This window comes from Ixodes scapularis, unplaced genomic scaffold (genome assembly GCF_016920785.2).
Source record: "Ixodes scapularis isolate PalLabHiFi unplaced genomic scaffold, ASM1692078v2 PGA_scaffold8__174_contigs__length_109621045, whole genome shotgun sequence".
Taxonomy (NCBI): Eukaryota; Metazoa; Arthropoda; class Arachnida; order Ixodida; family Ixodidae; genus Ixodes; species Ixodes scapularis.
In genome coordinates this window covers 107,602,151-107,629,361 of record NW_024609883.1, presented here as the reverse complement: position 1 = coordinate 107,629,361, position 27,211 = coordinate 107,602,151, and the positions used below count along the sequence as shown (strand labels likewise).

The window sequence follows — 27,211 nt, the reverse complement described above, 5'->3', positions numbered from 1 at the left end:
CCAACAAAAACGCGAAAAAGACGATGTGTATAAAAACCAGCCCGAAACAGCCTGCCTCTTCCACTTTACCGACGTCACGACTTTGAGCATCGTCCGGGTTGTATGGAGGTTCTATTTTTCTCCTGTGTTACAAACAAGTCTTTCTATACGGTAAGAAAAATTTTTAGCCTTCCCGATAAAGTTGAGAGACAGAGATTGTGCTCAGTGGTGTCAGGTGACTGAACATAATGTTGTGCTGTCACGTGACACCACGACTATTTTACGAGTGAAACACTATCTTGGACGAGCCTCGCAAGTCCAACTACAAAATCAGGGCATTCCTTATACCAACCATCAGGAACAACAGCCACAATAGCCTTAGTCAAACTGTCGCTTGTACATATTCAACAACCTTAGCTCAACGACTCCTGAACAACCGCCGCATGTCCAGAGGACATTACTTTGAGCCAGTGGTTCTCAAATCGGGTTCTGCAAACCCACTGGGGTCCACAAAGACCTCACCTCAAACCCCACCGTTTTCCTTAAAAAAACATTTTTTGTTGTAGCTAGGTGGTGCAAAGCTATCGCCCATTATAAAGGCTACACATCTATCCATCCAATCATCCTTTTACTTGATGCTTCTCACTTCTCACGTCTACAAAAGTAAAGGATGCCCTTTTCACACTGCAATTAGTTGTCTTATTTTACACACCCTTCCCCTGCCGGCAAGGGGTCCCCCATCACTTTGGCAAGTACCCAAGGGGTCCCCGAAATTTCCATGCTTGAGAAACATTGCTTGAGGCATTTGACATGACACCAGCCAAACTTGCAGAAGTAAATCAGCTTTGGTCAGACAGCTTTTTCAACTAGGCCCTTTTCCCAAAAATAATGCACAAATAAAGCTTCGTTAAGTTTTGCCCCATTGCACACTCAACAGCTTCCGTATAGAACCAAGTTCAGCACCGTAAAATGTAACTACACTCAAAAACTGAGGCCCACTGGAGATGAATCGGTCAATTTTAGACAACGTCCTTCCCAGCACTGTGCTCCTTAGTCAATCCAACACCTACAAGACAGCAAGGTCATAATGCTGACCTTCTGTCACCTACCAGAGGTCAGTGCGGGGCAGATTGAACGTGAGTGCTGCATCAGCACTTGGCTTAAACACGAGTATCAGCCGAAGGCTGACTCAGCATTACTCGTGTCAAGTCTGGGTTCAAAGATGGTCACCAGTAGGCAATGCAGAAAATCCGGCATCCTAACCTTGCCATCCCAGGCACCTTATTATCGCCCTGCAGCAAATGAATGACGGTCTTGGCCAATCAGAGCGCCCAAGGACGAGTCACGACGCAACAAGAGTGAAAGTAATAAGCCCCGCATTTTGTTAACTGTCAGCAACTATAAGAGGTGTCGGTCAGTCCCTTTGGTAGGTGTCCGCAACGTGTCTCCGACTGGTGTGTTGGCCGCGCTAACAAAAGTGGTCCCTCGATTTCCGCCCAACGTCACAAAAGTGTCATGCCGTCGCCAACCATGATCCAGGGGGTGTCACGGGAGCGGTGGCAAATGTAGCAGATGCCCGTTCTGCAGCAGGTCCCTCTCCGGCTTGAACATGGAGATATGAAGCTTCTGAAGGCGGCTTAACACCACCAGAGGTGAAGCAGATGTGTGGAGGGACACGCCCCTAACTGTGACCAAAACCACACCTGTTTGGTCATCATTGGGGGCATGTCTCTCCACACTTCTGGCTTCACCTCCGGTGGCGTCATGTCACCTCAAGAAGCTTCCTACCTCCATGGACTTGATGGTCCACGGAAGTTTCAACAGCCAGGAGTGGGGAAGTCACGGAGACAACGCCCAGCTAAAAATTCCTAGTAGATCCAAATAGAATTCCAAATGGTTTTAATTGGAACCAAATGGTTTTAGTGGGTTCCAAATGGCTCCCGTTGGTTCCCATTGGAAGTGACCAATCGGTTGTCCGAAAACCTAAATGGTGCCAACGGGAAAATTCCAATTGACACTCGATCGCCGGGACTGCGACATCCAACGGCACGACACGCCAGCTTTTGCAACGTCATTTGTTGCCACCCTGGGACCGCTAGGAAGCGCGTGCAGAACGGGACGTTAAACACACCGCTCGAAGACACGTTTCGGGCGCCGTGCTGTCGGCGAGAGGGTTGGCACAGAGCGCGCGGTGTGCCCACCAGGGAGCAGTAGGGGTCGTTGAGCCTGTAGTCGAGCGTCAGGGTCTGCAGCATGCGGAACAGCATGTGGTGGTCGAAGCGGTTTGGGTCCGCCGAGATGAATTCGTCCATGCCGTGCTTGCGGGCACGCTCCGTGTCTGGGTGCGGCGTTAGTCAGGTTAGTGGGGGAACGGCCAAGCGGGTTAGCAGTCACGTGTTAAGAGTCGGGAACAGGTGGTTAATCGAGCCGCAATGCAAGTTAGCCATGAATGTGAAGCGCACCGATTTAACCCCTTAGCTGTTGGGAATTCCGGACCTTCAACTATTTAATTGTTGTCTTCAAAATTAAATTTGCTGCCTTCAAGATAAAATGTATAAGCACAGACGGAATGGGAGCAGGACTAAAATTAATGTCAGTGCTGCCATCCGTTTACAGAGCTCCAAGCCAAGCCACGAGCGAGCCTGGGTCGTCCAAAACCATAGAGTGCGTGAAGCGGAGAAGGCAGACAAGCTTTATTCGTTCTGAACGGTTCAGGGATGGCTCCACATCGACGAGCTAGAAAAATGACTAAGGGGTTAAATAGGCAGTTACGGTTAGCAAAACCTTTCCGTAAAAGACTTAAATTTAAAAAAAAAAAATGTAATTCCGTATATTATGCCTGTAGCAGCATCACAAAGTGTGCCACAATTCTAGTGTAATGAAAAGCTGTTGTTACCTCGTAGAAACCACTAGATGTACTTGCAAAATAAAAGCACTTGTGTAGCAATTTTTTTTTTTTAATTTTTATTTTGATGTGATTACGAGGAGGTCCTACTATAAAGTAATGTTAGAAAAGCCAATTATATACTTTAATTTCTGCTTGAAAGAGAAGTGGGCAGGTCTTACCACGCTGTAAACATGCAGCAGCACTACTCCGTCCCACCCTGTGAGGGACTGCAGCGGATGCTACAAGCCATTCCAGCCAGTCCAGCGCTGTGGACATATCCAGGGACTATGCCCCTTGCGTGTCGCTGCGTCCCTTCCGAGGGTCATGCGACTCTCACGCGGCATTGAATTGACTTCTATAGCTCGTAGCCTCCTCTGCCTTCCATGGTAGGGTGAAATGAAGTATATAGTACATTGTTACGATTGCTGTATACAAAAGCAGGCGCCATCTTTGACACACACGCGCGTTAGGAAATGAAGAGGTGCAATGCATGGGTGCCGGTTGCCCAAGCAGTTAAGCATGTGCCTGGAACACCATCGGATGTGGCCTGTCTCGGTCTTTATTACTACCTCGTAACAACTATTTTTCTTTTATGCCCGTGTTTTCTCCATCTTCAGAAGCAACCATTAACTGCTTAAGGACCATTTTTTCAACTCGTGGAATACGAGACATTATTGTATCTGACAACGGAACAGCTTTCACGGGTGCGAAATTCCTGGAGTTCCTAAAAAAGAATAGTTGTTACAAGGTAGTAATAAAGACCGAAACAGGCCACGTCCGATGGTGTTCAGCAGCAGCAGCAGCTGCACCAGTGCATGTTGAACTGCTCGCACCATCAGCGCCCGTGCATTGCACCTCTTTATTTTCTAACGTGCGTGTGAGTCAAAGGTGGCGCCTGCTTTTGTATATAGCAATCGTAACATATATAAAGCCCTAGTGACAGAAAAGAAAAGTGGGAAGGTCTCACTACGCTTTAAATATGCAGTTACTCTAGTATGAAGCTCTAATGACAGACCAGCACGTCCGCTCGATCGAATATCTCATATACATACATATACAGAGGCTTAAGGGGAGACCCAAGTTAAAATGTTTCATTTATTCATCCACAAGTTGCAAATGACATACCTTCTAATTCGTATGCTCAGGAAGCGCACATCTACATACCGCAGTTACATTGATTCAAAATTTTATATTTAGGTTGTTACCAATCGTGTTTTGGGAAGCTTTTCTAGTTTCCCCAGAAATCTTTTTTTCGTCACAACACAAGGTTTTGCCTGAGGTTTCTTTGAATCTGGAGTTTGGATCCGAATACTTTCTTTGGGGCAAGATAACTCATAAATCGGAGAGTGCAATGAGACTAATAGTTCTAAAATTGTTAACTACAATATCTTTTAAATGGCAAAAGCAGACTTTAATACTAATTTTTAATACCTTCTAATGATTAATAACTCATTTTAGTAACTCACTTTAATAACTCATTACATCAGCGAAAACATTTCAACTCGTGATAACTTTTTCTAGATTGATGCTAAACTTACAAGAATGGTTTTGTTGCACTGTAATGTTTGTAGAACAAGCAGCCATTCTTCGTGCCACAGTTTTGACGATATGATATACGATTAAAAAGAGTGGCGGAAACATTTGCGATGAAGTTTATATTTTCTTGAAACTAGCTACGATATGTTTGTGCTTAGCAGGAGAGATTATCGTAGATGCGAGAATTTGAATAAAAACTTGATGAGAAATAACCGAGAAATGTACAAGACCAGGGTCTCCCCTTAAGTGGTGCATAATAGGCGTGGGGCGTGCTAGAGGGACACACGATAGGCACGGACCCCCTTGCATGCGAGAGATGGTGGAGTTCTTGCTGGCCAGCGGTTGGACCAGCGGCGTGGGCTTGTGGCTCTGCCCGGTCGCCCGGTACATGGCCATCACCCACAGGTGGCACTCGTTCTCATCCTCGCTTGCAAACGCCACGCTGTCGCCCTCCTTCACCGCATTGAAGAAGAAGCGCCCGCCCTCCAGCTCTGCGAGCAAGCGGCACATTCGCCAGGTAACTCGACGTTGCGTTCCTTGACCAACGACGCAGAGGCGGGCTTGCACACTCGCGATTGCTTACGACCGAGCACCTCAAAACCTCTCAAGATCTCTTACAAGTGCCGTCTGTCGGGTAGCCTTAGAACGCTCGAGGTCTCCGTACATTTCCTCTTCTTTTTGCACTTAGTTCTTTCTTTTTTTAACTCAAAAAAATTTTGCTGATGTTATAAAGGACCATTTCTTGTAGATAGTACATGCGAATGCTGTAAAACCTTCGCAATAATGAAATGCAGTTGCAGGACAGCTTCATAGATGGTATCAATGCACCACTGTGCTATTCGTCGTAAGAAATCGCAGGAAGTCGGTTGTAAGCTAGTGCAAGTATGTGAATGGGTCGCAACTTTTTCATCGCCGCACTTTTCTGGGGAGTGAATGGCATTTCAGCATTTTTGGTGAGTTGAGGCTGGTACATGCCTTTGCGTTTGAGTGTGCCTGCTTGTTACCGCTTATGACAAAAGAACGAAAGGATGGATGGAGGAAGGGAAAAACGGAACTGAACCCTTTTAATCGGGTGGTAGCTTGCACCACCTAGCACCAGCTTTTATTTCAACAATAGACTTATCTCTGATTAGAAAAAAAAAGAAAAAAAAAACAGTTAAAAGCTAAGTTTAACATATAAATTCTGCTAGCATAAATTCACTTCCCTTGTTGTTTTTCTAGACATACGTGGTAACATACATCCTAGCGGAACCTTTACGCTTCCAATGGCAATTAAAATCGCTTGTTTACAGAATCCCGAGTGCCGGTGCTCCCTGCCAATTCATGCTCTTCGTCGACACAAAAAAGATTACATAAATAAGCTGTCCCTAACACTGCTTGTCAAAACCACACTTTTCAACACAGGAAGGGATATCTCTGTTTCTACAGTGCGAGAGAACTTGTAGTGGAAGTACCCACCCGGCATGGCCTCTGTGTAGTCTACGGTATAACCATCCAGCTGGAGCAATTCAGTTGGAACAGACGTCTTTTCCCTGAAGCTGCACATGGCAAATGTGTACTGCGATACCTGCACAGAGCATTCATCCAGCCGCCAATGAGGTCGCACAGTGGAGGTTTACAGGCTCTTGTTCATTTCTCCTCCGTGCATCCAGTAACTCTTGGGACCTTGAGGAACTCAATTTAAAAACCCGGGACTCGGGTGAATTGTTGTTTGGTAACAACAGTGCAGTAGTTCCCATCAAATGCCTTACCCTCATTAGTTTTGTAACAAATTTGGGATATAAAATAATGAGCAGAAACTTGGAGATGGGAGCATGTTAGGTGCAAGAGTAAAAATGCAGAAGCAGCACAAAATAAGGTGGGCTTTTGCCACATGGCGCCAGTGCATATGCATCGAGCTTCACTGTACTGCACCGGCTTTCTCTGAGAAGTGCTTTGGTTAGCTAGCTGTACTCAGAAGCCTGGGGTGGGTGCTTGATATCAACCATTTCAAAAGTAGCGGATGGTCACTTGTTGTGACATGAACACCATAATAAAAGTCAGAAAAACAGATGGGCAGCTCACTTGGACAAGTACGAAGTAGCGCTTCTTCCACTTCTTCCATACTTGCTTGCCTTGGGCGTACAAGTACCTGGCGAAAAAACGTTGCCCTCATTAGACACAGGAAGGAGCTTCCGTCACGCGGGCACTCTGCTGGCTATACACGTTTGCAAGAGAGGACCCTGAGCACTGCTATTTCGAGCGATGCTGGCACCACCTAATGTTTCCACCTTGTTGGGAAGCGCCAATGGGGTGAGCGAATGTGAACCAACCAGGAAATACAGCAGCTAGCAGTAGCCATCATGAGTTATACGACGTGTGGGGCTCTGGAAGAGAAAGACGCTGGCGCTGTCCGGGGCATGCGAGGGCTGAACCCAGCACTCGATTGCTCAGCCTGTTCAGACAAGGCTGTTTCTTCTTCTGTCCAGTCTGTCTGACGTGTGCGCCAATCCTCACAGACGTCAGCGTAACTTGCCCTTCGGTACACACCTAATCTGGTTCCACATAGGTTCCAGTTAAATTCACATTCCATATATTGTGTCTAAAATTCCAATTTTTATGTGTATTGGGCTTTACATGTAAAACGCCAATCCCCTTTACTTCATTTTTTATGGCGAACATGGAAGGCACTACATAGAGTGTTGTTCCACTTACATGCCATTCCACTTACCCTGTTCCACTTAAGTGCCAATCGGTGCCAGTTAAAACTTTCAGGAAGTGCTTTTTTGTGCATTTATCGTTTACAGTTAACAATTATCTGAAACATGGCTATGTATAAATTATGAAACATTTACAATTATCTAAAACACTGCACAGTATAAACTACAAGGTATATGTGGAACATGGTTCCTCCTGGTTAAACAGAACTCTTTTGCAAAAAAGATTCCCATTAAAACCGGAACCAAAGTGTTAATTCCTTAAAGGCAAAGCAGCCAGAAAAGAGAAAATTCTCCCTCAATTCTTTCCTTCCAGTTGGGAAAGCGGGACCCTTCTGAGGGAAGCAGCTCAAAGACCCACTCCTGCGGGGGAGGAGGAGAGAAGAGAACGAGAGAGAGAATGGAGAAAAGGAAACTGGGCACAGGCTTTCTTTACAGCAAGAGACGAGTGTGCAGGTCGGTCTTTAAGTGGGGAGTTTCCCTGTTGTGCACAACCATGCCTCGGAAAATATTTTTTTTTTACAAATATAGGGGGAAAAAAATGTTGCATTGGAAATTTGATTTTGTTGTTTATTACATGGAAAGGAATTAAGATATCCCTTCTTGTGTTGAGCACGCTTTCCCCAGAAAGGAAAGTGTGCTCTCAAGGACTTGCTCTCTTGCCACGGCAACGTAGAGGACGCAGGCTTCCCCGTCAACAGCACATCGTCCAGGTCTTTTCTCGTCACTGTGGTCGTCGAATTTCGCTGTCGCTAAGCATGATGCACTCATTATCCGAGTCACTGTTATCACTTCATTCAAGTAATTGCTTTCTGCCACTTCCGAGCATTCATGATTAAGAACGGGGACAAAGGACAAAAATATTCCTTACCATAATTCAATTATGTCACTGCCCACAAACGCAAATCAATCTAAACGTGTCTGATATTGTGTATGATATATGGTAGCACCTAAAACCTCCATAAAATATTCGCACGCATTGAAAGGAGCACTTTTTCCGTCCGAAGGCCAAAACTGAGGCACGTCTAAAGATGTGCTCAATTACGTAGCAAACTGTTTGCGCATTGCAGAAGAACAATGGCAGGCAGTAATGAGGGTGCGGGACACACTTCTGGTGCATTCCTAAATGCATGTTTAAGGCTTTAAGTATTGTTTTTTTTTTAATTTTTCGGCGCTTGTTATTGATCAGATCTACCTTATTGTTTTGTGCACTTTAGTGACTAACGACAACACCTGTAAGTTTCACAAATTGTTTCTGATAAAGTCTCGATGTGCAACGGCATCTGCTTCAGCGAGGGGCACCTGACAGCCTTGTACAACAAACAGAGAACATCCTGGTTGGAGAGTGAGTGTGCCTCACCTCAGCACACGGTCCGAGGCCAAGCCAGGAACTGGCCTGCAAACGTGTTTGCCACAGTGCTAACAAAAAGTTTTTTTTTATTTATTTAAAACATACTGTGGGCCTCTCATATAGGCCCCTGCAGGTGTGGTACAAAACAGCAAGAATAATTATTAGCAATCCACAAAAAAAACAAAAACATTTCGACTACTTTTTCACGCTCGGATAAACAGGTGCATTAAAAGAGAAACGCAGAGAATGAGGTAATTACATGTAATCACAAACAATTATCAGTCAGTCAAAATAACTCTTGTCCCATCTTTTTTTACTCGTCCTTGTCCATAGTGCTATTTCTGTTTAACTATGTTTACCAACTAGCCCAACAGTTTGCTTCGAAACAAAAAGTTCTTTATTTTCGTCGCTACAATTCCCTGCAGGGTAGGCCTAATATGCAAGAAGCCTAATAGGGATGGGCGAATATTCGGTTATTATGAATAGCCAATCCAATTCTGTTCTATTCGGCATTCGTTTCAAATCGAATTTAAGTATTCAACAATATTGAAATATTCGACAATATTGAATTATTCGACAATATAGAATTATTCAACCTTTCTAAATACAGTCAAACCTGACTATATCGAACCCGTTTACATCGAATTATTCCTTATATCGAACAATTTGTGTGCACAGTAATCTTACAGTGATAATATATAGCAAAAACTATGGTTGCATCGAACAAAAATAGCAGCCGCTACCGACATATCGAACTGCCAAGAGCGTCGTTTTGCTCTGCAAGCTGGCTTTCCCCCAATGCGAGCGGCCGCATTGGGGGAAAGCCAGCTTGCAGAGCACGCTGACTTTTTTTGGGGGGGGCGGCCGCGTCGACAGCTTGGAAGAAAATAAAATATATCTTTTGCGGAGATAGGGTGCTCCGTGCTCCCTTTCCCCGCTCCGTCCGCAAAAGAGAATATTATTTTTTCTTCCAAATTGACGCGGCCGCCCAGAGAAAAAAAAAAAAAAAACAGTTTGCTTTGCTAGCTGGCTTCCCATAATGCAGCAACCTGTTTCAGGGGAAAGCCAACTTCCAGAGCAAAACGGCGCTCTGCAGGAGAAGGTGCCCCCGTTGGACGTGCTCCGTGATCTCGGCATAGTTCGGCGCCAATGCGCGAATATAGAAGGCAGCGGCCTCAGAATTTTGGAATCCGTCGATAGCGTAGAAAAATATCGTTATCGCGGAGGCAATGAAGAAAAAGCAGCAGAAGATGCAAGGCTACTTGATTGAGTAATATTTTAGCAGAAAGTGGATTTTTGAGTCAAATTCATCAAAGCTTTCATATCGAATTACCCGCTATATCGAGCTGGTAGACTTTTTTTGCGCGTTCGATATAAACGGGTTTCACTTACTCTGGCTTGGATTTATGGCCAGGTGGCGCAAGCTTCCTACTGTTTCGACCATTTCATGCTACCAAACTCAATACACTTGAAATTAACAATTAAAGTATATCTAATACCAAGTAAGGGCAAATATAAAGCTATAATTTAAAAATATCTTCTGGTATTTTTTGCTTGTACTACTTAAACTATTCTCTTCGAAAGTATTCAACCAAAATCACTACTCGCTTTGAATTCGATTCGGACCCAAAATCCTGGATTCGCCCATGCCTAAAGCCTAATGATCTAAAGTGCGACTAAGGTTCCGTTCTTTCGGTACGGGCCAATAATCCCCAAAAAGTAATCCCCGAGCCGGTTTTATCACGATCAAAGGGAAAAACCAAAAAAATCTCAAATTGAATCTGTCAAGCTTGAAAAAACAAAAAACGGCTTCACAGGAAGAATTCTTTATGTACAACTTTATTTTGTGTAGACCTGAAACTCTGGGTGCCTTTCCATTATAAGCATCAAAGTGACAGGGAGGGAGGCTTAAGTACCCTGAATTAAAAAGATAGATAGCACCTCCCTTTATCTCCAGCACACACACCTTTTAAATGCTTTTTAGCTGAGCAAAATGGCTAGGGGGGCTAGTTGGTACATGTTTAACTGAAAAAGCACCTTTCTCGTCACCACGTATTTTCCAGGCGCTTTTCCAGTTTTTAGCCGAACCCACCCCCAACTCCAAATTTTTGTCTGTTCGTCTGTCTATGCATTTTTTGCTAAGTTTAGCGGGGAAATTGACGCCATTTGATCCAAACACCAATTCGGTTTCCCAGCTAAATTTAGCGGGAAAATTGACGTCACGTGACCCGTGTACAAACTCGGTTTCCCTCATTCGCCCGCCATAGTGATCGTCCCAGGACCGCAAGCGTCACTCTTCGAAGGATGTCGTTACTTTTCCGTATCGCCACGCACGTGGCAAAGTTGGCAACGCCCGCGGCTGCTACACGGAGGAACGAGGTTCGAACCTCCCACGGCCCGGACCTTTCTTTTTCTAATTCTGTATTCTCTCCTGGAGAGGTCCACCCCATTCTCAGCTGCCATCAAGTGTCCTGGCTTGGAACCTTCCTGTAGCCCCTCAATTGCTGACGCAAGGTGCTTGGTACCTTTCTCTTTTCGTTTCTAAGTCCGAGTTTGCCTCAATTACAAACATTTATTTCCAGTTTTCCATTCGTTCACCATTTTCCATTCGTGAGAGTGTGAAGGGGATTGAAGCTCACCCGCAGTGCTTCATGTTCTGTGGCTTGTCCATGCGGACGACGATCTTGATCCGCAGGTCCTGATCGGGAGCGTTCTTGGGTACCACCATGCGGAACCACTCGGGAGCCTTGGAGCTGAGCGGACTCGGCCGGAGCAGCACCTTGCCCAGCTCCTTGTCGTCCAGACTCAGCAACCCCGGGCTCTCCGTGTACAGCTTCACCTGCCGCCCATTCATCAATCAATCAATCAATGTTTCTTTTCGCATCAGACACTCATGTACAAAGTGCCCCCGCCCCCCCCCCCCAAGTTTACGGGTTTTTTTTACCGCAAAAATGAACCGTGCAACGCTGAATCTCGTTCACCCAAATGTAGCGCTTGCGGTTCGAACCACATGTCAAAGTTTTAGAACCATTATTTTTTTCAAAAGTTATAAATGATTTTCTGAAAATTTTAATGAAAAAATGGCGACCAACAGAGCCCTCGAACACATATGGCACTGAATGGCACCAGTTACTGAAAACGAGCCCCATTTTCTCGTTGAAATTTTCAGAAAATCACTTGTAACTAACAACCAGGTGTCTCAAGCAGACCGCAAAATTCGGTTTCTTAACCTATCGTGCTACAATTTTGTGCAGCGTTGCCCACAGGTGGTGCATCTTTTCTATAAAATTTACAAAGAGCAAACTTACCTGAGGAAAAAGTAAAAAAAGAAAAAGGGTTAAAACTCCTATGGAAGCGCAGTGAAGTCGCCGGTCTCCAAACAATAGAGCACCCCATTGATTGAAGACCGGTGGCTTCGCTGCATTTCCATAGGAGTTAGGCCTTTTTCTTTCTTCATTGTCGCCTACTTGAGTTTTGTCTCTCGAACACCTACTTCACCTTCAAGGGGGAGTTCTACCAACAGACCAGCGGAACGGCAATGGGCGCTTCCATCTCAGTCACAATGGCCAACCTGGCAATGGAAGCGATTGAGCGCAAGGCGCTACAATCATTCAACCCCAAGCCCCAAATATTCCTGCGGTACGTCGACGACTGCTTCTGTATCATGCAAGCGTCAGAAGTGGACAACTTCCTGGCTCACTTGAACTCCATTGAACCAGCCATCCAATTCACGGTGGAGCACGAAATGCACGGCTGTTTACCTTTCCTTGACGTGCTAATCAAAAGACAGGGTGAGGCACTGAATTTTACAGTGTATAGGAAGCCTACGCACACGGGACGATACCTCCAATTTGATTCAAACCACCCGCTAAGTCACAAAGCGTCGGTAGTTTCGACACTTCTGATGAGGGCAAAGAATATATGTTCATCTGCAACAGACAAAAGGAAAGAGGAGCAAGCGATCACCCGTGATCTAAAAAATAATGGATACACAGGTAACTTCATTCGCCAGATCACTCACCGTCTAAACCGCAGTCGCCGAGACGGGCAACCTACTGGGACTGCACGTCCTAAACCGATTGCACGCATCAGCATACCCTACACAAAAGGGATAAGTGAAACACTATCCAGGATTTTTGCAAAAGAACACGTCACCGTGGCCCATAAACCTGTGACCACACTCGGGCGTTTTCTACCTCGGCCAAAAAGTCGTCCACCCAAGGAAAGGGCCCAGGGTGTAATTTACCAAATATCCTGCACCCAGTGCCCCGCCTCCTACATTGGAGAAACTAAAAACTTCCAAGAACGGCTCCGTCAACACAAAAATGATGTACGCAACTTCGACCGCGAACACAGTGCTCTGGCGGAGCACTGTGAAGTTAATGACCACCGTATCGGATTTGAAGATGCAAGCATTCTGGGTACTGAGACGAACCTACGCAGAAGACAGCTGATAGAATCCTGGCATATTCAAAACACCGCAAATAACATCAATAGGTCTCTAGGCACCTTACCCAGTTTATATGTTCATGGGTTACGAGATACAATCAAGACGGCGCAGGCGAAACGAAGACAACCAGCAATCGACAATGAAGAAGAAGAGATAGCCAGTTCAAAGAAAGACAAAGAAGCTATTATCCCGTTTAGTCGCCCCTGAGGAAGAAACGAACTGTTTCGAAACGTTGGGACAATTTTTCGACTTTTTGGTTGGCGTATTTCTTTATTCTTTACATTTAAATTCACCCAACCAGGCAGATATCTGCCGAACATGTTTACCCTCAAGGTTAAGAAACCGAATTTTGCGGTCGATTTAAACAGCCTGGCCGCTATTTGAGACACCCGGTATTTATTGAAATAACGTTTGGTTCTGAAACTTAGGCATCCGGTACGGACCGCTAGTGATACACTTGGGCAGAGGCTGTGCGTTCGGCGATGCGTCATTTATTTTTGCAACAAGAAAAACAAATTTTTTGGGAGGGGGGACACATAGTAGGCTGCAGCTGCAAGAGGTCACAATGTGAACTCAACGAGGTCTCAGCAGCCTTACGATTGGCTCACGGAGACAGTTCGACTCAGCTACGAGCAGGCGGCCAATCAGAGAGCTTCATATTCTCCCCCAGCGGAAGCGACTGGGTGCATTAGAGATGCCTAATTAAAGCTGGTTCATACATTTGCATTTGAGTATGATTAATCGTGTTGCAACAAGTCGTAACAGCTTACGAGAAGAGACGCTGGCGTCACCTATCGGGTAGGTCTGGAACACTTTCGATCTATGCATATTTTACGCATCATTCTTTCACTGTCTGCTTCAAGCAATTCTGACCATGTCAAAAGAGATCACTCCTTATTAATAGTCCATAGCTTCAAACTCACAAATATGGCAAAACCTTCAGTTTAGTTATACGCATATCGGAAGTGCTCCAAGGCTGCTTGATAGATGGTGCCAGCGTGTTCTTTTGTCATAAGCAGTTACGAGCAGTTCCAATGCAGTTGAGCACACTCAAACGCCAATGTGTGGCCCAGCCTCTGAAGAGCCAAAGCGGCGCAAAGGAGGGGCTGTGGAAAACCCACCTTGACCAAAGGCAGGGGCTGAGCCGTGGAGAAGTCCCCCTGGGTGTCCCACATGGGCTTGGAGGCCTCGGCGTGGTCCGTCTGCAACTTCTCTCCGCCTTCCACTTCCATGGTGCAGTAGACGATGCGGTTCGGTGCCAGCGACTTGAGCCCCTTCACCTCCATCACAACCACCTGCGGTATCACATTCCCCTCTCCATTCAGGTGGGCAAAGCACGCCCGATTCTTTTGTATATATGCTTTTTCTTTTGTCACTCATGTAACTGCGGCACCACAGATTTCCTGGTATGGGCTCCTCGCCTTGAGCGGTGTCAACTTTTTCTGAGTTGAATAAATATCATTATTATTATTATTAACATCAACAAACCAAGGCTTTGAACTCAAGATAACCTACCTCTCCTACCCTATCCTACTTTACCCCAGAGCCGTATATGTAGGGAGTTTGGCCATTCGTTGAGAAGTATAGGAGATAAATGAGGAGGCGCCATTGGCCGAAAGCGGGCTGGGCATGTTCCAGGGCGTCTTCGCAAATTCGAATGTGGCCAACAAGAAGCCAGAAATAATACCCTGGCGGTGGTCGCGAGAAATGAGTTTAATAAGTGCGTCGGGTAACTCTCTGTGACTGAGATTATGGTGCACGTGATGCTTCAATCATGGTCATCCAAAATCATGGTGGAAGAGTGCAACTAGCAGAACGATCGACATAATCCGTACGCCAAGCGCCGAGGGGTCGGGAATCTGCCGTACGAGCGGTCACACTCTGCCCGAGCAAAACAGAGTTGAGCGGCGCATTTGTTTCTTGCATCTTTCTGTATGATCATGATTGAAACATCACGTGCACCTCATTTTCAACCATGAAGGGTTACTACACTTCACTCTTACGCGCTTATTAAAACCATATACCAACATACACCTTTGACTAAAACAGTTTCTCGCTACCACCGCTAGGGGATTCTTTTAGGCTTCTGGTTGGCCAAGAGAGCACGTCAAGCCCACTTTCCAAGTCTGGTGCACGGCCGGCTCTCTCCGCGCCGCCCATGGACCAAACTTTCTGTATGCACGACTCTGCTCCGCCGTACCTTACCCTGCTCACCCCACCCTATACCCCACCCTCTTACCTTACCCTACCTTGCCCCACCCTACCTTAATTCTCCTCTCCCTATTATCGTATACTATCCTATCCTATCCTATCCTATCCTATCCTATCCTATCCTACCTTACCTTACCTTGCCTTATCCTACCAAATTTTACCTTACTTTACCCTACCCTACCCTACCCTACTTCATACTATCTCTAACCTACTATAATGCAACCTAACCTAAAGAGTAAGAGATGAAGCACAGTGTCCCAGCGTCTGCCATGCTGACATATCAAATTCTCTGCCTCAGAGGTGAGCAGGCAGACTCACCTCCAGTGTGAAGGACAAGACGATGTCCAGTTTAGACAAGGTCGTCTCGGTGTCCTCAGAGAGACCTTCCTTAGACAGAGAGGCCTGGCTCCTGCATGGAGACCAATCGGAAATCAGCCTCAACCGCTGGCTCACCCGCAGACTGGTCCCACCCTCCCACGACCAAGCGGCACGAGCATTGCGGCCATGACAGGCAGCTAAAGGCGCACGCCATTCCCTGAAGACGCGGCCGCTGTTGCTGCCGCCAATGCCTCTTGCAACAACTGCCAGGCGCTCGGGCATAGCTGACTCATCGCAAGCGAGGTCCAGTAAAACATAGTCGGGGCCTCCTCGCTAAAATTTATGCCCACTGTAGTCGCATCGCACCCAACACGGAAACAAGGAAGAATATGTATGGCCGGGCTAGCACAGTGTACAGTTCATGTAGTGTGCAATAGAGGTAAGCTTTCCCTTCACAGCAGCAGAGTGGTTAGTAGAAACGGCGGCTGGCATGCAATCGAGTGCCTGAAACTTCTCCAAGTTTTCAGCTGAATCAGTTGGTAGCTAGAACAATCGTCAATTTGTTGACTTCGAGAACTCGAAGTTGGGTATAAATTGTCTGTAAGTAAACGCTCACAACTTGTTCTTTTATCGTTAGTAGATATCAGAAGCCTAAATGAAAAAGTTGTGTTTTCCCAAGCATGAGCTCCAAAGCATGAGCCCCTATATTTAAAATGACGAGCCACTCCTTCGTTTCTTGAAATTTTTCTAGCTAATATCTTGCGATGGATTTCTCAGGCCTAAGAACATACATTTCTATGAAGCTGAATGTTAAAATCTAGCAAATATCTTTGCTCCTTCATGTGGCAGAAATATTATAACATTTTGCTCACACATAAACTGGCCTAATATAAAAACATTTATAAAATTTAAAACTAAAATTATTCAGAGTTGATTGACACGACTAATATATGAACCATAGCAAAGAAAAGAAGGGAAGACAATAGTGTCGTGTGAATATTCAAAATTTCAAATAGCAGTTTCAAACAACACACTGTTTTGATACTCACTTCGAGATGAACTGCAATATTTATATTTTTCGAAGTGTTGATCGCGGTGGGTTAGCACCGTTGAGAGCGGTTCTTACCGAGCATGGGTGCACCGCAAATTAGACACCTGTGAAAGCACGCTCCATGGGTGTTGCTTCTCCACATTACACCAGTGCTCAGTGAGAAGCACACTCAACGGGGTAACGCGCCGCAATTAAAACTTGGAAAAGTAAGGATAGCGCAACTGTGTGCTTGGAAGGAAAGCACACTACCGAAGTGGAGACCCACCTGGCATATTTGAAAAGAAAAGGAAATTTTGTGAATGTTTATATCTACATTACAGTCAAATTTTCAGTTAAACTGTGGATGTTGTGCAAGAGTATATGTTAGGCAGAGATGCCCAGACAACCTGCGCCAATCATTCACAATTTTTTTTAAACTTGAGATTGAAGAAAAATTATTTGCATACCTATAGCAAGATTTGTAAATCCATTCAATTAGGCATAATTGGGCATCCCTAGATGTTTAACTTTGTCAAATTTGTCATTTCCTTTCCGAGGGCACAGTTCATAAATATGGTTTGATTACAGTAAACTTGGCCTCTAAACGAACAAGTGGAAGCTTGTGAAGAACCTTCATGAGTTCAGCTGGATTTCCATTTAAGCACGGTGCAACCGTAGCGAAAAACTTTGATAAACTTTTAGATATCCGTTTTGAAAATATTTGGCCAAAAACACTAGTATTCATTTCAAATTCGCTTCAAACTCAAAATCCACTATTTGCACATGACTAGAAGATAATCATAACTAAAAACAGTTTTTTACCTCCACTACATTGACTTATCAGGACTTGAGAGGCTTAAAATGATCAACGACATTCAGCTAAGAGACTTTGCATGTTTTATTGCTCTCTCACTTTGCTGAAGGCAATAAATCCAAAACACAGGCAGCAACGAAAATCAGTGATTTCACTTCATTCTGTTACAAACAGGAAACCAGAACAAAAAAATGTGTTTTTTATGGGATGCAAGGTATTCTTTGAATTTGCTGAAATTACACCTTTCTGCACTTTATAATGCCATCAGAGCGCAAGACAAAGAACTCTAAATTTGTCTAGTCAAACTCCAATAGTTTTTCGAAATTATTAAAAAAAATAAAAATCAGGTCAAATTATGTGTGAGCAAACATGGCGCTAAAAGACAAAGAAAATAGACGAATATCCGTAGCCTTAATGCAAAAAGCCCGAATGATAAAGGCATAGTTAAAGTAACCATTTTCATGCAAAGAAAGTTGCAAGAGTTTTGTTGATCATGTCGGTAGTTTGTCTTAAATCCGGCCACAAAAGCATTGTGAGGGTACTCGCTGTGCAAAGAAAACAGTATCATCATCATTTGTGACTCAAAAAGAGCCACACATTGTGCCAGGCTAGCAAGAACGGTTAGCAGAAGACCAAGGCGGTGAACTATATGAAAGTGAGGCAGTGATGCTACCAGCTGTTGTGAAAATTGCTTTGTTGTGCTGACTACTCCACGTAGCATGGAAGCAGTGCGGGAAAGCCGGCCTACTGAGCACACCAATCTTTTTCTTTCTTTTACTTATAGGGAGATACGTTTGAATTTACGGTTAGTATAAATAAAAAAATAAATAAACTGAGTAACTCCAGCATAATTTTAGAATACTTGATGCTAGGAACTGGAATCTGAAGCACCTGGAAATTTTTTGTCCTTTTGACTGTTCCCTGCAGCAGAAAAAAAAATACTAAAGGACTGCCCCAATGTCTAGTATGATGTTTCCAGCTGGAAACAAAACAAAAAAATCATAACAAAAAAAAAAAGGAAACAAGCTAGAAACCTGCAAGCTCTGAACTCAAAAGAGTAATCATAAGGAAAAGTCTATAAGCTTATTCTTGTTATTACGAGTGAACATGATAGAAATTAGTAGGCGAAATTAGCAGGCCATTCAACTACTAAGCATGGAGCTAGCAGCAATAGCACTACATCATCCTTCTAGAAGCACTCAGAGGACATTCATATACTAAACACAAATTCATTGTGCACGCCGCCAGGTAGCAATAGAGAGCAATACAAGTTGGGCATGGTAAGATAACAAACCAAAGCCTCGAGGAAAGCTTAAGCAGGTTATCCATACGATAAACGGGCAATGTTTAAAACTAAATGTACTTTAAAGTTAAACCATTCTGTGCCACCTCACAGAATGCTCAGTCAATGACCAATATTTAGGCAGAAAACTTTATTTGTTCAAAAAAGATTTTTTTTTTATGCAAAAGGTCTTTAAACAATGAACTTTCTTTTCCCCAATACAGTTTCACATAGGGCACTTTCACAGTGCTGTGCAAGTGAAACCTGCAAGGCCCCTGTGCGGCAGCTTGTAATGAAACAGTCTTCGTATTCTGCCCGTTGATTAAGGACACAAAAAACACTTTTCGCTCGTCAAACTCGCAGGAAATATCCATTCGGGCTAAAAAAACTAGCCTGACAACTGAACTGAAAGAACGCGTCCTCAGACTAGGCCCTCCTAAGCCTACCGACGGCGGGCACAATGAAAGCGTGGCTGGTCACATGGGGAAAAGGCCCGAGACAACACAAGACGCAAACCAAACAGGAAGCAGCCAATGACAACCAAGGAAACAAAAACCGGAGCGTACGTCGCGGCGCATGCAAGCAGCACAGCATCGTAGACCACAATCCAGAGGGGAGCTTGCAGGTACTTGGTCAGACCATTGCGCAGCTGTCCGGCCTGGCTCGTGCTGCGAGGGGGAGGGGCAAGGGGCAGAGCAAGGGGGAGGGCAAGGCGGGGCAAGAGGCGGAGCTTGCAAGGCCAGTCTAGAGGCATTCTCTCCGAGGCTTTTCTAAAGGTGCCCTCGGAAGTATCCGTCTTCCGGCAGCTCAAACTAATTCTGTTTAGGCAACGGCTTCCTCATTATACCAGATCGATAATATTAAGGTTAATTATACGTCACTACACAAATAAAATTACTTGAAAGTAGAAAATAAATTCTCGTAGGATTAAAGCTAGACTGAAGTGAGAAACATATAGACTCTTACATCGGCCGATGCAAAAAAAGCTGAAAATTGTGCGAGTCATAATACATACTAAGCCAACATTCATGTAGTATACCATACTCCAGCTGCATTAGATTAAAACTGTGCTTTTACGTAATCTAGTACTTTACTTCTAGCTCATAACGCCTCGTCGGCACCTCGGGCTACTCCTATGTCATTTTCTACAGCAGGCCCACGTCGCGCAAGCACACTACCTCATGCAATCATTGCCAAGCATACGACAAGCGCTTTAGGCCTCGCATTCCCTCCCATGCCAAAAAAGGGTTTTGCCAAGGTTGCCACCACAAGCTTCACGCGTGTAGGATTCACGTGTGTCCGCGTTCACCCGCGTGCAAAACCATCCCGCCGTTACGGTGTCTCCACTTTCCTCGAGCCCAGTCCACCAGTGCCGGACACGAGCTTACCGCAGCTATAGTCAGCAACAGGGTGAGAGCGGCAGGGTTAGTCTTTCGAACGCCCGGCCTCCAGCTTGCGCTCCCTCCTCCCGCGCTAAAGGTGAACAAGCCGCCGAAACGTTGTCGAACGTAGAAAGCTCACGCTCAAGGTTCCTCCCTGCCGTTTTCGCCCTGCCAGTGACCGTATCAGTAAACGCGCGTCCAGAGTGTATGCGTGTGTGGTGCGTGTACGTGTTGTGCCCGTGAGGTGTTGTCCCGCGTGTGCGTACATGCACACATGGTTCCGCAGTCCCATGCAGCCTCGAAGGACGCCCCCGTGGGGACGGGGAGGGTGGTGGTAGCTGTAGAAAACAATCTCAAAGGTTCTACCTGCCTCAGGACTGAAGACCTTCGACGACTGTTCGTGTTTTGGGAAAGGCGACAGAGAAACGAGAGAGGAGAAAAAGAAAGGACAAAAAATGGAAAAAGAGAGAAGAACAAGTGTCGGCAAACAGGTGTGCAGGGCAACGAACGCAAAATCAACGTCAGTCTAGGAGGAAAAATTAAACCCCCTTCCCACAAACGTCGAACGCGATGGCGGCTCTGTCCCCCCACGGAGGGTCCAAAGGCTGTGGGGGCTGCCCGGATGTCCCCCCCAGACCGGGAGCAACGCAACCACGCAGCGAGAAAAGAAACCCAGTGTGCAGATAAGAAAGAGGGGCCACCAAGCAAAATGCAGGCGTTCTCCCTTTAAGCCTCGTACTTACATTGCTAACTGTAAACTGAAAAAGAATCGGGGAAAAACCTGGCTACGTAAATGAGAACCAAAGGTAAAAAAGAAAGCACGAGCAAGAGCACCAAAAGCAAAGTCAAACAACGAAAAGGTCTCATACACCTGGAAAAGATGCATCACAATTAAAGTTGCTAGCAAAGAATAAAAAAAAAGAGGTGCACAAGCGAGAATAAAATGTCCCAGTGAAGCCGTATTTCAATGATGTTCCTCGCACCTTGACTCTTAGTTTTATACTCGGCAAGCTGCTTCTTTACTGCCCTCGAGCCTTACAGCCACATCTTACAACACACTCCTTTTCAAATTAAAGGAGTGCGTTCAGAACAGTTCTAAAAGTTGCCCTACACGCCCCACAGCAACCTTTCTGGAGAACAGAGAAACACACAGACAAACATCCACTTCCAACGAACAAACTGAAAATACCCTATAGATAGACAAATTAAAGAAGTACCCATTTGAAAAGCCTACTTAAAAAACAGCTTACTCCATTCACCCATAGCTGTCAGGATTTGTGGGAGCTAGATGCTCACTGTATTAATTAACCGCCTTCCTCTCATCACCTGATATCAGCACGTGGGTATGGCAGGAATGGCATCAGCCATTCCTGCCCATACTCAAGATAGACATACTATATAAATGGTCCAACGAGCATGTACAGCACCCACCACACCGTCAGCTTAGGGGTGATGCAGGCACAGATACATAAAATATAGCAACAGAGCTCAAAATCCTTATGAAGAGCAGAAAAGAAGAGGAAACGCTCGCATAGAGGTTGCACACATTCTCCAAAAAAAGATGTAGCAATTGTTTGCTCACATTCCTGCCATGCACCAGTGCACAAGGCAAAGTAATCGTTCGAAGAGCTCAATGGCTCACTAACCTCAGCATAATCTGCTCTCCAAAGCACACCTACCGCTAAGAGGGAAAGAGCTCCTGTCAACAGTTCCCTAGCATTGCCCTTGTGTTCTGACATTTACACAGTGCACTAGTGCAGACCAAGAAACAACACTTACATCCTGATGGGCTACACACACCCTATACGTCGCGACTGTTATGCGAAAAAGTCGCCACTCCTGCTTTTCGTGCTAAGACTGAAACATTGAATTAAAGGCTGGCTCAGATATTTGCGTTTGAATGTCACCGACTGCGTCACAACTCTTTCTGTTCCGTTACAATGCATTGCGCGGATCTCGGTAGCCACAGCAAACTTCTCTACGTAAGCAGTCATAAGCGGCAGGCAATCCCGCTCATGCTTGTGAATGGGGCCAGGTGAACATAAAAAACACACAGAGAAAAAAATTATAACATTCGCACCGCTGGTGCTAGTGTTATAATTTTTTCTCTGTGTGTTTTTCATGTTCAGCTGGCCCCATTCACAAACAACGAACCAACTTGCTCAGCTTAAGCCCGTAACAAAGTCCCACTCAAACACAAATGCCTCAACCAGCCCAAAAATGTGGCGATTAGACAAACATATCTCCTACTCCAGAAATGACGAAAGTTCAAAACTAAAAACTTATTTTCCCAACCATGGATGTACCTGGTTAGCATTTGGATGCTGAGCTACCGTAAAATACCGGGCAACCGCTTACTCAAACTTTGGAGATAATCAGAAAACAATGAGAGATGGGTACTTGTCCTCTCATCAGTTTTACATATAAATGTACTCTGCATATTTTCTCAGATCTTACAAATTTGAGAATGGGCACTTAATGTGGAATGGGCGGATGCGCGGTATTCTACGGTATGCTCCACAAAACCAAGATTTTTTTTTTTCTTAGATGAATGTGAATATAAATTAAATGTGTAAATAAAACTTTAAAATATTTTGCAAGCAATATGGTGCTAGCTCTCTGGCAGCAACCCATGGAACTGGTCATTCTCGGAGCCAATTTGGTTCCAGTTGTTCCCTAGCATGCATTCAACGCTTCCAAGCCTCGCGAAAGAGAGAGAGGGCAGGCGTTACCTTTGCCGACTGTACGGGGAATGCAGACCAGGTGCACATGCGAGAAAAACGAGAGAAGGTTAATTTTAAATGGCCGCTAAAACATGTTTTTTAGTCTGCCGCGACAATGTTTCCCAGATTTTTCGCTAGCGTTTCCCTGTTTTGCTAAACTTCTCTGACCAAAGTAGAGGAAAAAAAAAGGCCTTGAACAATCAACGATAATGATGCCATTGTACTAGATGGCAACCTCCAGTGAGCTTAAAATGATTTATTGTATCCGAGTCTTTCACCAATATTGGTTCTTCACTCATCTACAGAAAAACTATGGGTACAATGAGAGTCTGCATCTTCAGAACCCATGAGTCAATGATTACAGTAGGATTTCTAAACAAATTAGCCCTTGTTTGTAACGCCGACTGACATCTGTGACAGCATATTTTAGCCTCCGATTGTTCTGGCAAAACAATAATTTACCACAAGCCTTCGGACTTAAACATAAGCTTGAGGACCTCTCTAAGGTTGCCACGCCATGCCGAAATGATGTGACAACAGGCTCCAAAAGGCACTGTTTCTGGTCAGTCCTGCAGTTTCATTGTACTTTAACTTCATTCTTGAAGCAAGAGGTATTTTTCCCCAAAAAAAGCTTAACACTAGGCAAGCATGGGGGTTATACAGTTGCCACTAAACAAGCATTAAAACACATTTAAAATATGGTGTTTTAGATCAATTAGACGCATTTGAATACAAAAGCTTCATTACATGAGCCAGCAGAGCGAACACAGGTCTGCTGTAAGTAGCGTGTCTAGATTTGAGAGTGGTTCCAACGGCTCGATCTGGATAAAGAGGTTCACAGGCAGCGTTTCAACACGAGCTGCGAGGAAGTGGCTGAAGTGTCGCACGTCTCCAAGCTTTTGCTCAGCCTCTCAGCCCACTATCCTCCTTGCCACTTAGCAATGCATGCATGCGCACGAGCAATCATTCAGTGCAGGAGCTGCCCGCAATTAAATCACAAATGCTCTCTAAGATTTGAGTTGACCCTTCTCCTAAATCTAGGCTCTCTATACTCGTCGCATCAAGCAAAAAGGAAGTTTTGCGCATTATTCATGTCACACAATTTGGTTGGTGCAGGAAGACACTATGCCTTTGGGGTTTGAAACGTGTATGTATTAATAAAATAATACTGTTGTGCAAATATTCGAATTTTCTAATAGTAGTTTCGAATAATACGCTGTTCGATATTCGCTTCAAGATGAACCGGTATTTCTCAAAGTGTTAATTGCAGCAGGTTATTCCCATCGAGCGCACTTCTTACCGAGCACCGACACACTGCGGAAAAACACCTGCGGAGCTCAATTATGCGGGTGTGGCTTCTCCGCAGCGCACCGGCGCGTGGTAAAAAGCGCACTCGACAGCGTTAACCCAACACGATCAACACTACAAAAAACACAAATATCTCAGCCGCGTGCTTGGGAGGAAAGCTCATTTTCGAAGTGAGTGTGCCCTAATATAGTTAAAAAGAAAGAAAATCTTTATGAATGATGATATCTACCACATTGCAATAAAATTTCTAAAATTAAACTGGCATGCATGAGCATATGCTAAGCAGAGACGCCGACAACCTGTCTTATACCTACGTGATTGAAGAAAAGATATTTACATATAGCAAGAATATTTATAATTGCCATTGATTAGGTATACCTGGGCATCTCTAAAGGTTTAATTTTATGTTAAATGCATCATTTACTTGCCATTTGAATGAAAGCATTGAACTTTTGGAGGTCACAGTCAATAGATATATCTAGTTAGATTAGAATTAACTTGTTTTAATAATGAACAGGGGGAAGTAAACTGGCTAAGTTGGCTAGTCGGTACATGCTTAACTGTAAAAGCGCCTAAAAAATATGTGGACACGACAAAGAAGGGACACAACCAAGCGCTACTTACAACTGAGCGTTTATTGAAAACACACTCACTATTTATACACGTAATCAGGCATTTGTGAGAGGAGCCTGATTACACGTACAAATAGTAAGTGTGTTAGTGCGTTATCAATAAACATTCAGTTGTCAGTAGCACTCGGTCCTGTCCCTTCTTTCTGGTGTTCACATACTTTGAGGTGCTTTTCCAGTTAAACAAGCGGAAGCTTGGCAACAACCTTCACAAGTTCAGATAGGTTTTTGAGGCAGAAGTAAAAGGCTTAGAAAAACTATTCGATATTCAATATTAAAATATTCGGCCAAAACCATTATTTGCTTTGAATTAGCTTCAAACTCAACGTCCACTATTTGCACATGGCTATAAAATAACATAAAGTGAATGTAAGATGCGCATACATATATCTTACTTCGACATATCAGGGGAGAAATTAGTTATGTTCCGCGAGGAGCCATACTTTTTTTGTTTTACTATGGTTCTGGGGGCGAATGAGTCTAGTGGTGAGATGCAGGCCCCCACCTGTGGTTGTATCGCTTGAGCTTCTGCAGGCCGTACTTGCTCTCTGCACTGCCCTTGGACACCGGCAGGCTCTCCAGATTCACCATCAGCTGGTTGATGGAGGAACGAAGCTCCTCCACATGCAGGCTCTCCATCTCCTTCAGCACAAACTTGGGCATCAACTTGCGGTTCTGAAACACACAGCATGCAACAGCGCTTCAATGCAGTGGACGCTGGTGGGGGTGGCCTGTCTCTACGGTATCATTTTTGGGGTTATGTTTTCTTTAAATTCGGGCGTGTTTTTAGAGGTTTATATTTTCCCACAGATTCGGTCTTTCTCGGTACCAATTTTTGTTACAAGACAAAAAATAGGGGTTTATCGGGGCTTATGCCAAAGGAAAATGGGACACGGGCATGAAATTCCCCGACTTCCAGGGAACATACGCGTGACCCAAACACTTAAAAAACGTCTCCGTGCTGATAAAAGAACAAAACTAGATCAGATGTGAGGTTACAAAGAAAAAGAAAAAAAGCCTTATGACATGGTCTGTTCTGGTTTAACAGAAAATAAAACTGCAAAAAGAGGTTTTCCCTCTAAGAAGTTTGGCTTTTTCCTTTCAAAGGGAGCTCCCCCAATTTGGGATTTTACGGTTTTCCCCGATCTTGATAAAAAAATGGTTTGAGGGTTAATTTTCGTGGTTTATCAGCATTGACAAAAAACATGGAACTCTACCCGCCTTGTACGTTTTCGGCCTCTCGAGGTGTACGGATCATTCAACGTTGGACCATTCCAAAACGAGAGTGCAAACTACTTTCCTCGAGATGCAAGAGGATGGCCTGTCTTACCTACAAGTTACACAAATAAAGACCTGCCCACACATGCACCGCAGCACTAACCCAGTGCCATAGACAAAACGCTGCCTATTCCTGCTTACCCCCGCAATGCAGTGCACTAACTCAGTGCTGCATACTAAAGGATAATTCACACACTTGCAACCACTTGCGACCAAGTGCCTTATGACGTCTTGAATCTCTTACGAGAGAAAACAATGGCGACAGCTATAGGGTACACGGCGAAGGCAATTTAGTATATTTCCAACTTTTTCTGCTCATCATTCTTTTTTACTGGCTCGAAGAATTCTTGACAATGTCATAAACTATCATTTCTTATAGATAGTAGGCACATTTGGTCTTGCAAATAATGCACAGCCTTCGCTCTAGTAAATTGAAGTTTCGTTGCCACCTTGTAGATGGCGCCAGCGTGCCAGTGTGTTTTGTCATAGTAAAAAATTTTGTGAACTCGGTCAAAATCAAACGCATGTGTGTGAACCAGCCCCAAGTTCTGACAGTAGCGCCGATGCAGTGCTGGCTACATCGTCTCGGCGCTTGGATACGAACGTGAAACAGCCTTTATAAGAGTTACAAGCGGTCAGCCTCCTTCGAGCCCAACCTGAGACAGAGCAGATTTAGAGCAGGGGCAACCTTCAGAGGCACGAGTGAAAACACACCCGAGAGGAAACACACCTTTTCCATCTCGTTGACCTTTTGCACTCTCCCGTCGAGCTCCCTGCGGATTGCGGCCGCCTGTTCGTCCGCTGAATCCAACTGAAATGCAAACAGAGGCAACGTGCGTGAAGTGGCGCCAGCCTTACGTAACACTGCTTCCAGCAGGCAGGTCTTCCAGCGAACGTTTGCTCCCAATGCGTTCTACACGCAGAGGATTTTCAGCATAGAACACTGAGGTATCGACAAATGGAGAGTGTGCTGGTGCGGTTCAGGTTCGAAGAAAGAATAAACATGTAGAACACGGACAACACAACCACCTCTTTCAATTAACAGTTGAAAGATCTGTTGTCCCTGTTTTACATGTTGATTCTTTCTTCAATCCTAACACCGAAATACTCTCATAAACAGTCTTGGCACGCGGTAATATGGCACAGGTAACGTGTTACTGTAACTTTGTCACTTTTTCGCTAACTTTTAACTCCTTTCCATCCTTTCTAAATGCAACTTGTAACTTTATTATTTTTTTCAAAGGTAACAATGGAAGTAATGACATTACTTTTGCTGTTACTTTCTAGTTTCTTAAGCAACAATATATCGTTGAACGGTTACAATCTGGCCATTTTTC

The 27,211-nt window shown here is 44.7% G+C and overlaps 1 protein-coding gene across 10 annotated transcripts in view; it reads right to left on the bottom strand.

The window, feature by feature from the left end:
- LOC8034687 (calcium-dependent secretion activator) overlaps positions 1 to 27,211 on the bottom strand; it is an 89,659-nt gene that overhangs the window by 51,728 nt on the left and 10,720 nt on the right. For 4 of the 10 annotated variants that reach the window (XM_029977362.4, XM_029977364.4, XM_040207000.3 and 1 more), the window contains exons 3-14: positions 26,605 to 26,685; positions 25,102 to 25,271; positions 22,669 to 22,677; positions 20,680 to 20,694; positions 19,121 to 19,222; positions 15,429 to 15,519; positions 14,021 to 14,194; positions 11,089 to 11,288; positions 6,467 to 6,533; positions 5,861 to 5,969; positions 4,702 to 4,893; positions 2,181 to 2,317 (exon numbers count right to left, since the gene is read on the bottom strand). In XM_029977362.4, the coding sequence (XP_029833222.1) occupies positions 2,181 to 2,317; positions 4,702 to 4,893; positions 5,861 to 5,969; positions 6,467 to 6,533; positions 11,089 to 11,288; positions 14,021 to 14,194; positions 15,429 to 15,519; positions 19,121 to 19,222; positions 20,680 to 20,694; positions 22,669 to 22,677; positions 25,102 to 25,271; positions 26,605 to 26,685 (1,347 nt within the window). The remainder of the gene's footprint in view (positions 1 to 2,180; positions 2,318 to 4,701; positions 4,894 to 5,860; positions 5,970 to 6,466; positions 6,534 to 11,088; positions 11,289 to 14,020; positions 14,195 to 15,428; positions 15,520 to 19,120; positions 19,223 to 20,679; positions 20,695 to 22,668; positions 22,678 to 25,101; positions 25,272 to 26,604; positions 26,686 to 27,211) is intronic. The other 6 variants (XM_040206999.3, XM_029977365.4, XM_029977368.4 and 3 more) reach the window with 2 other exon arrangements.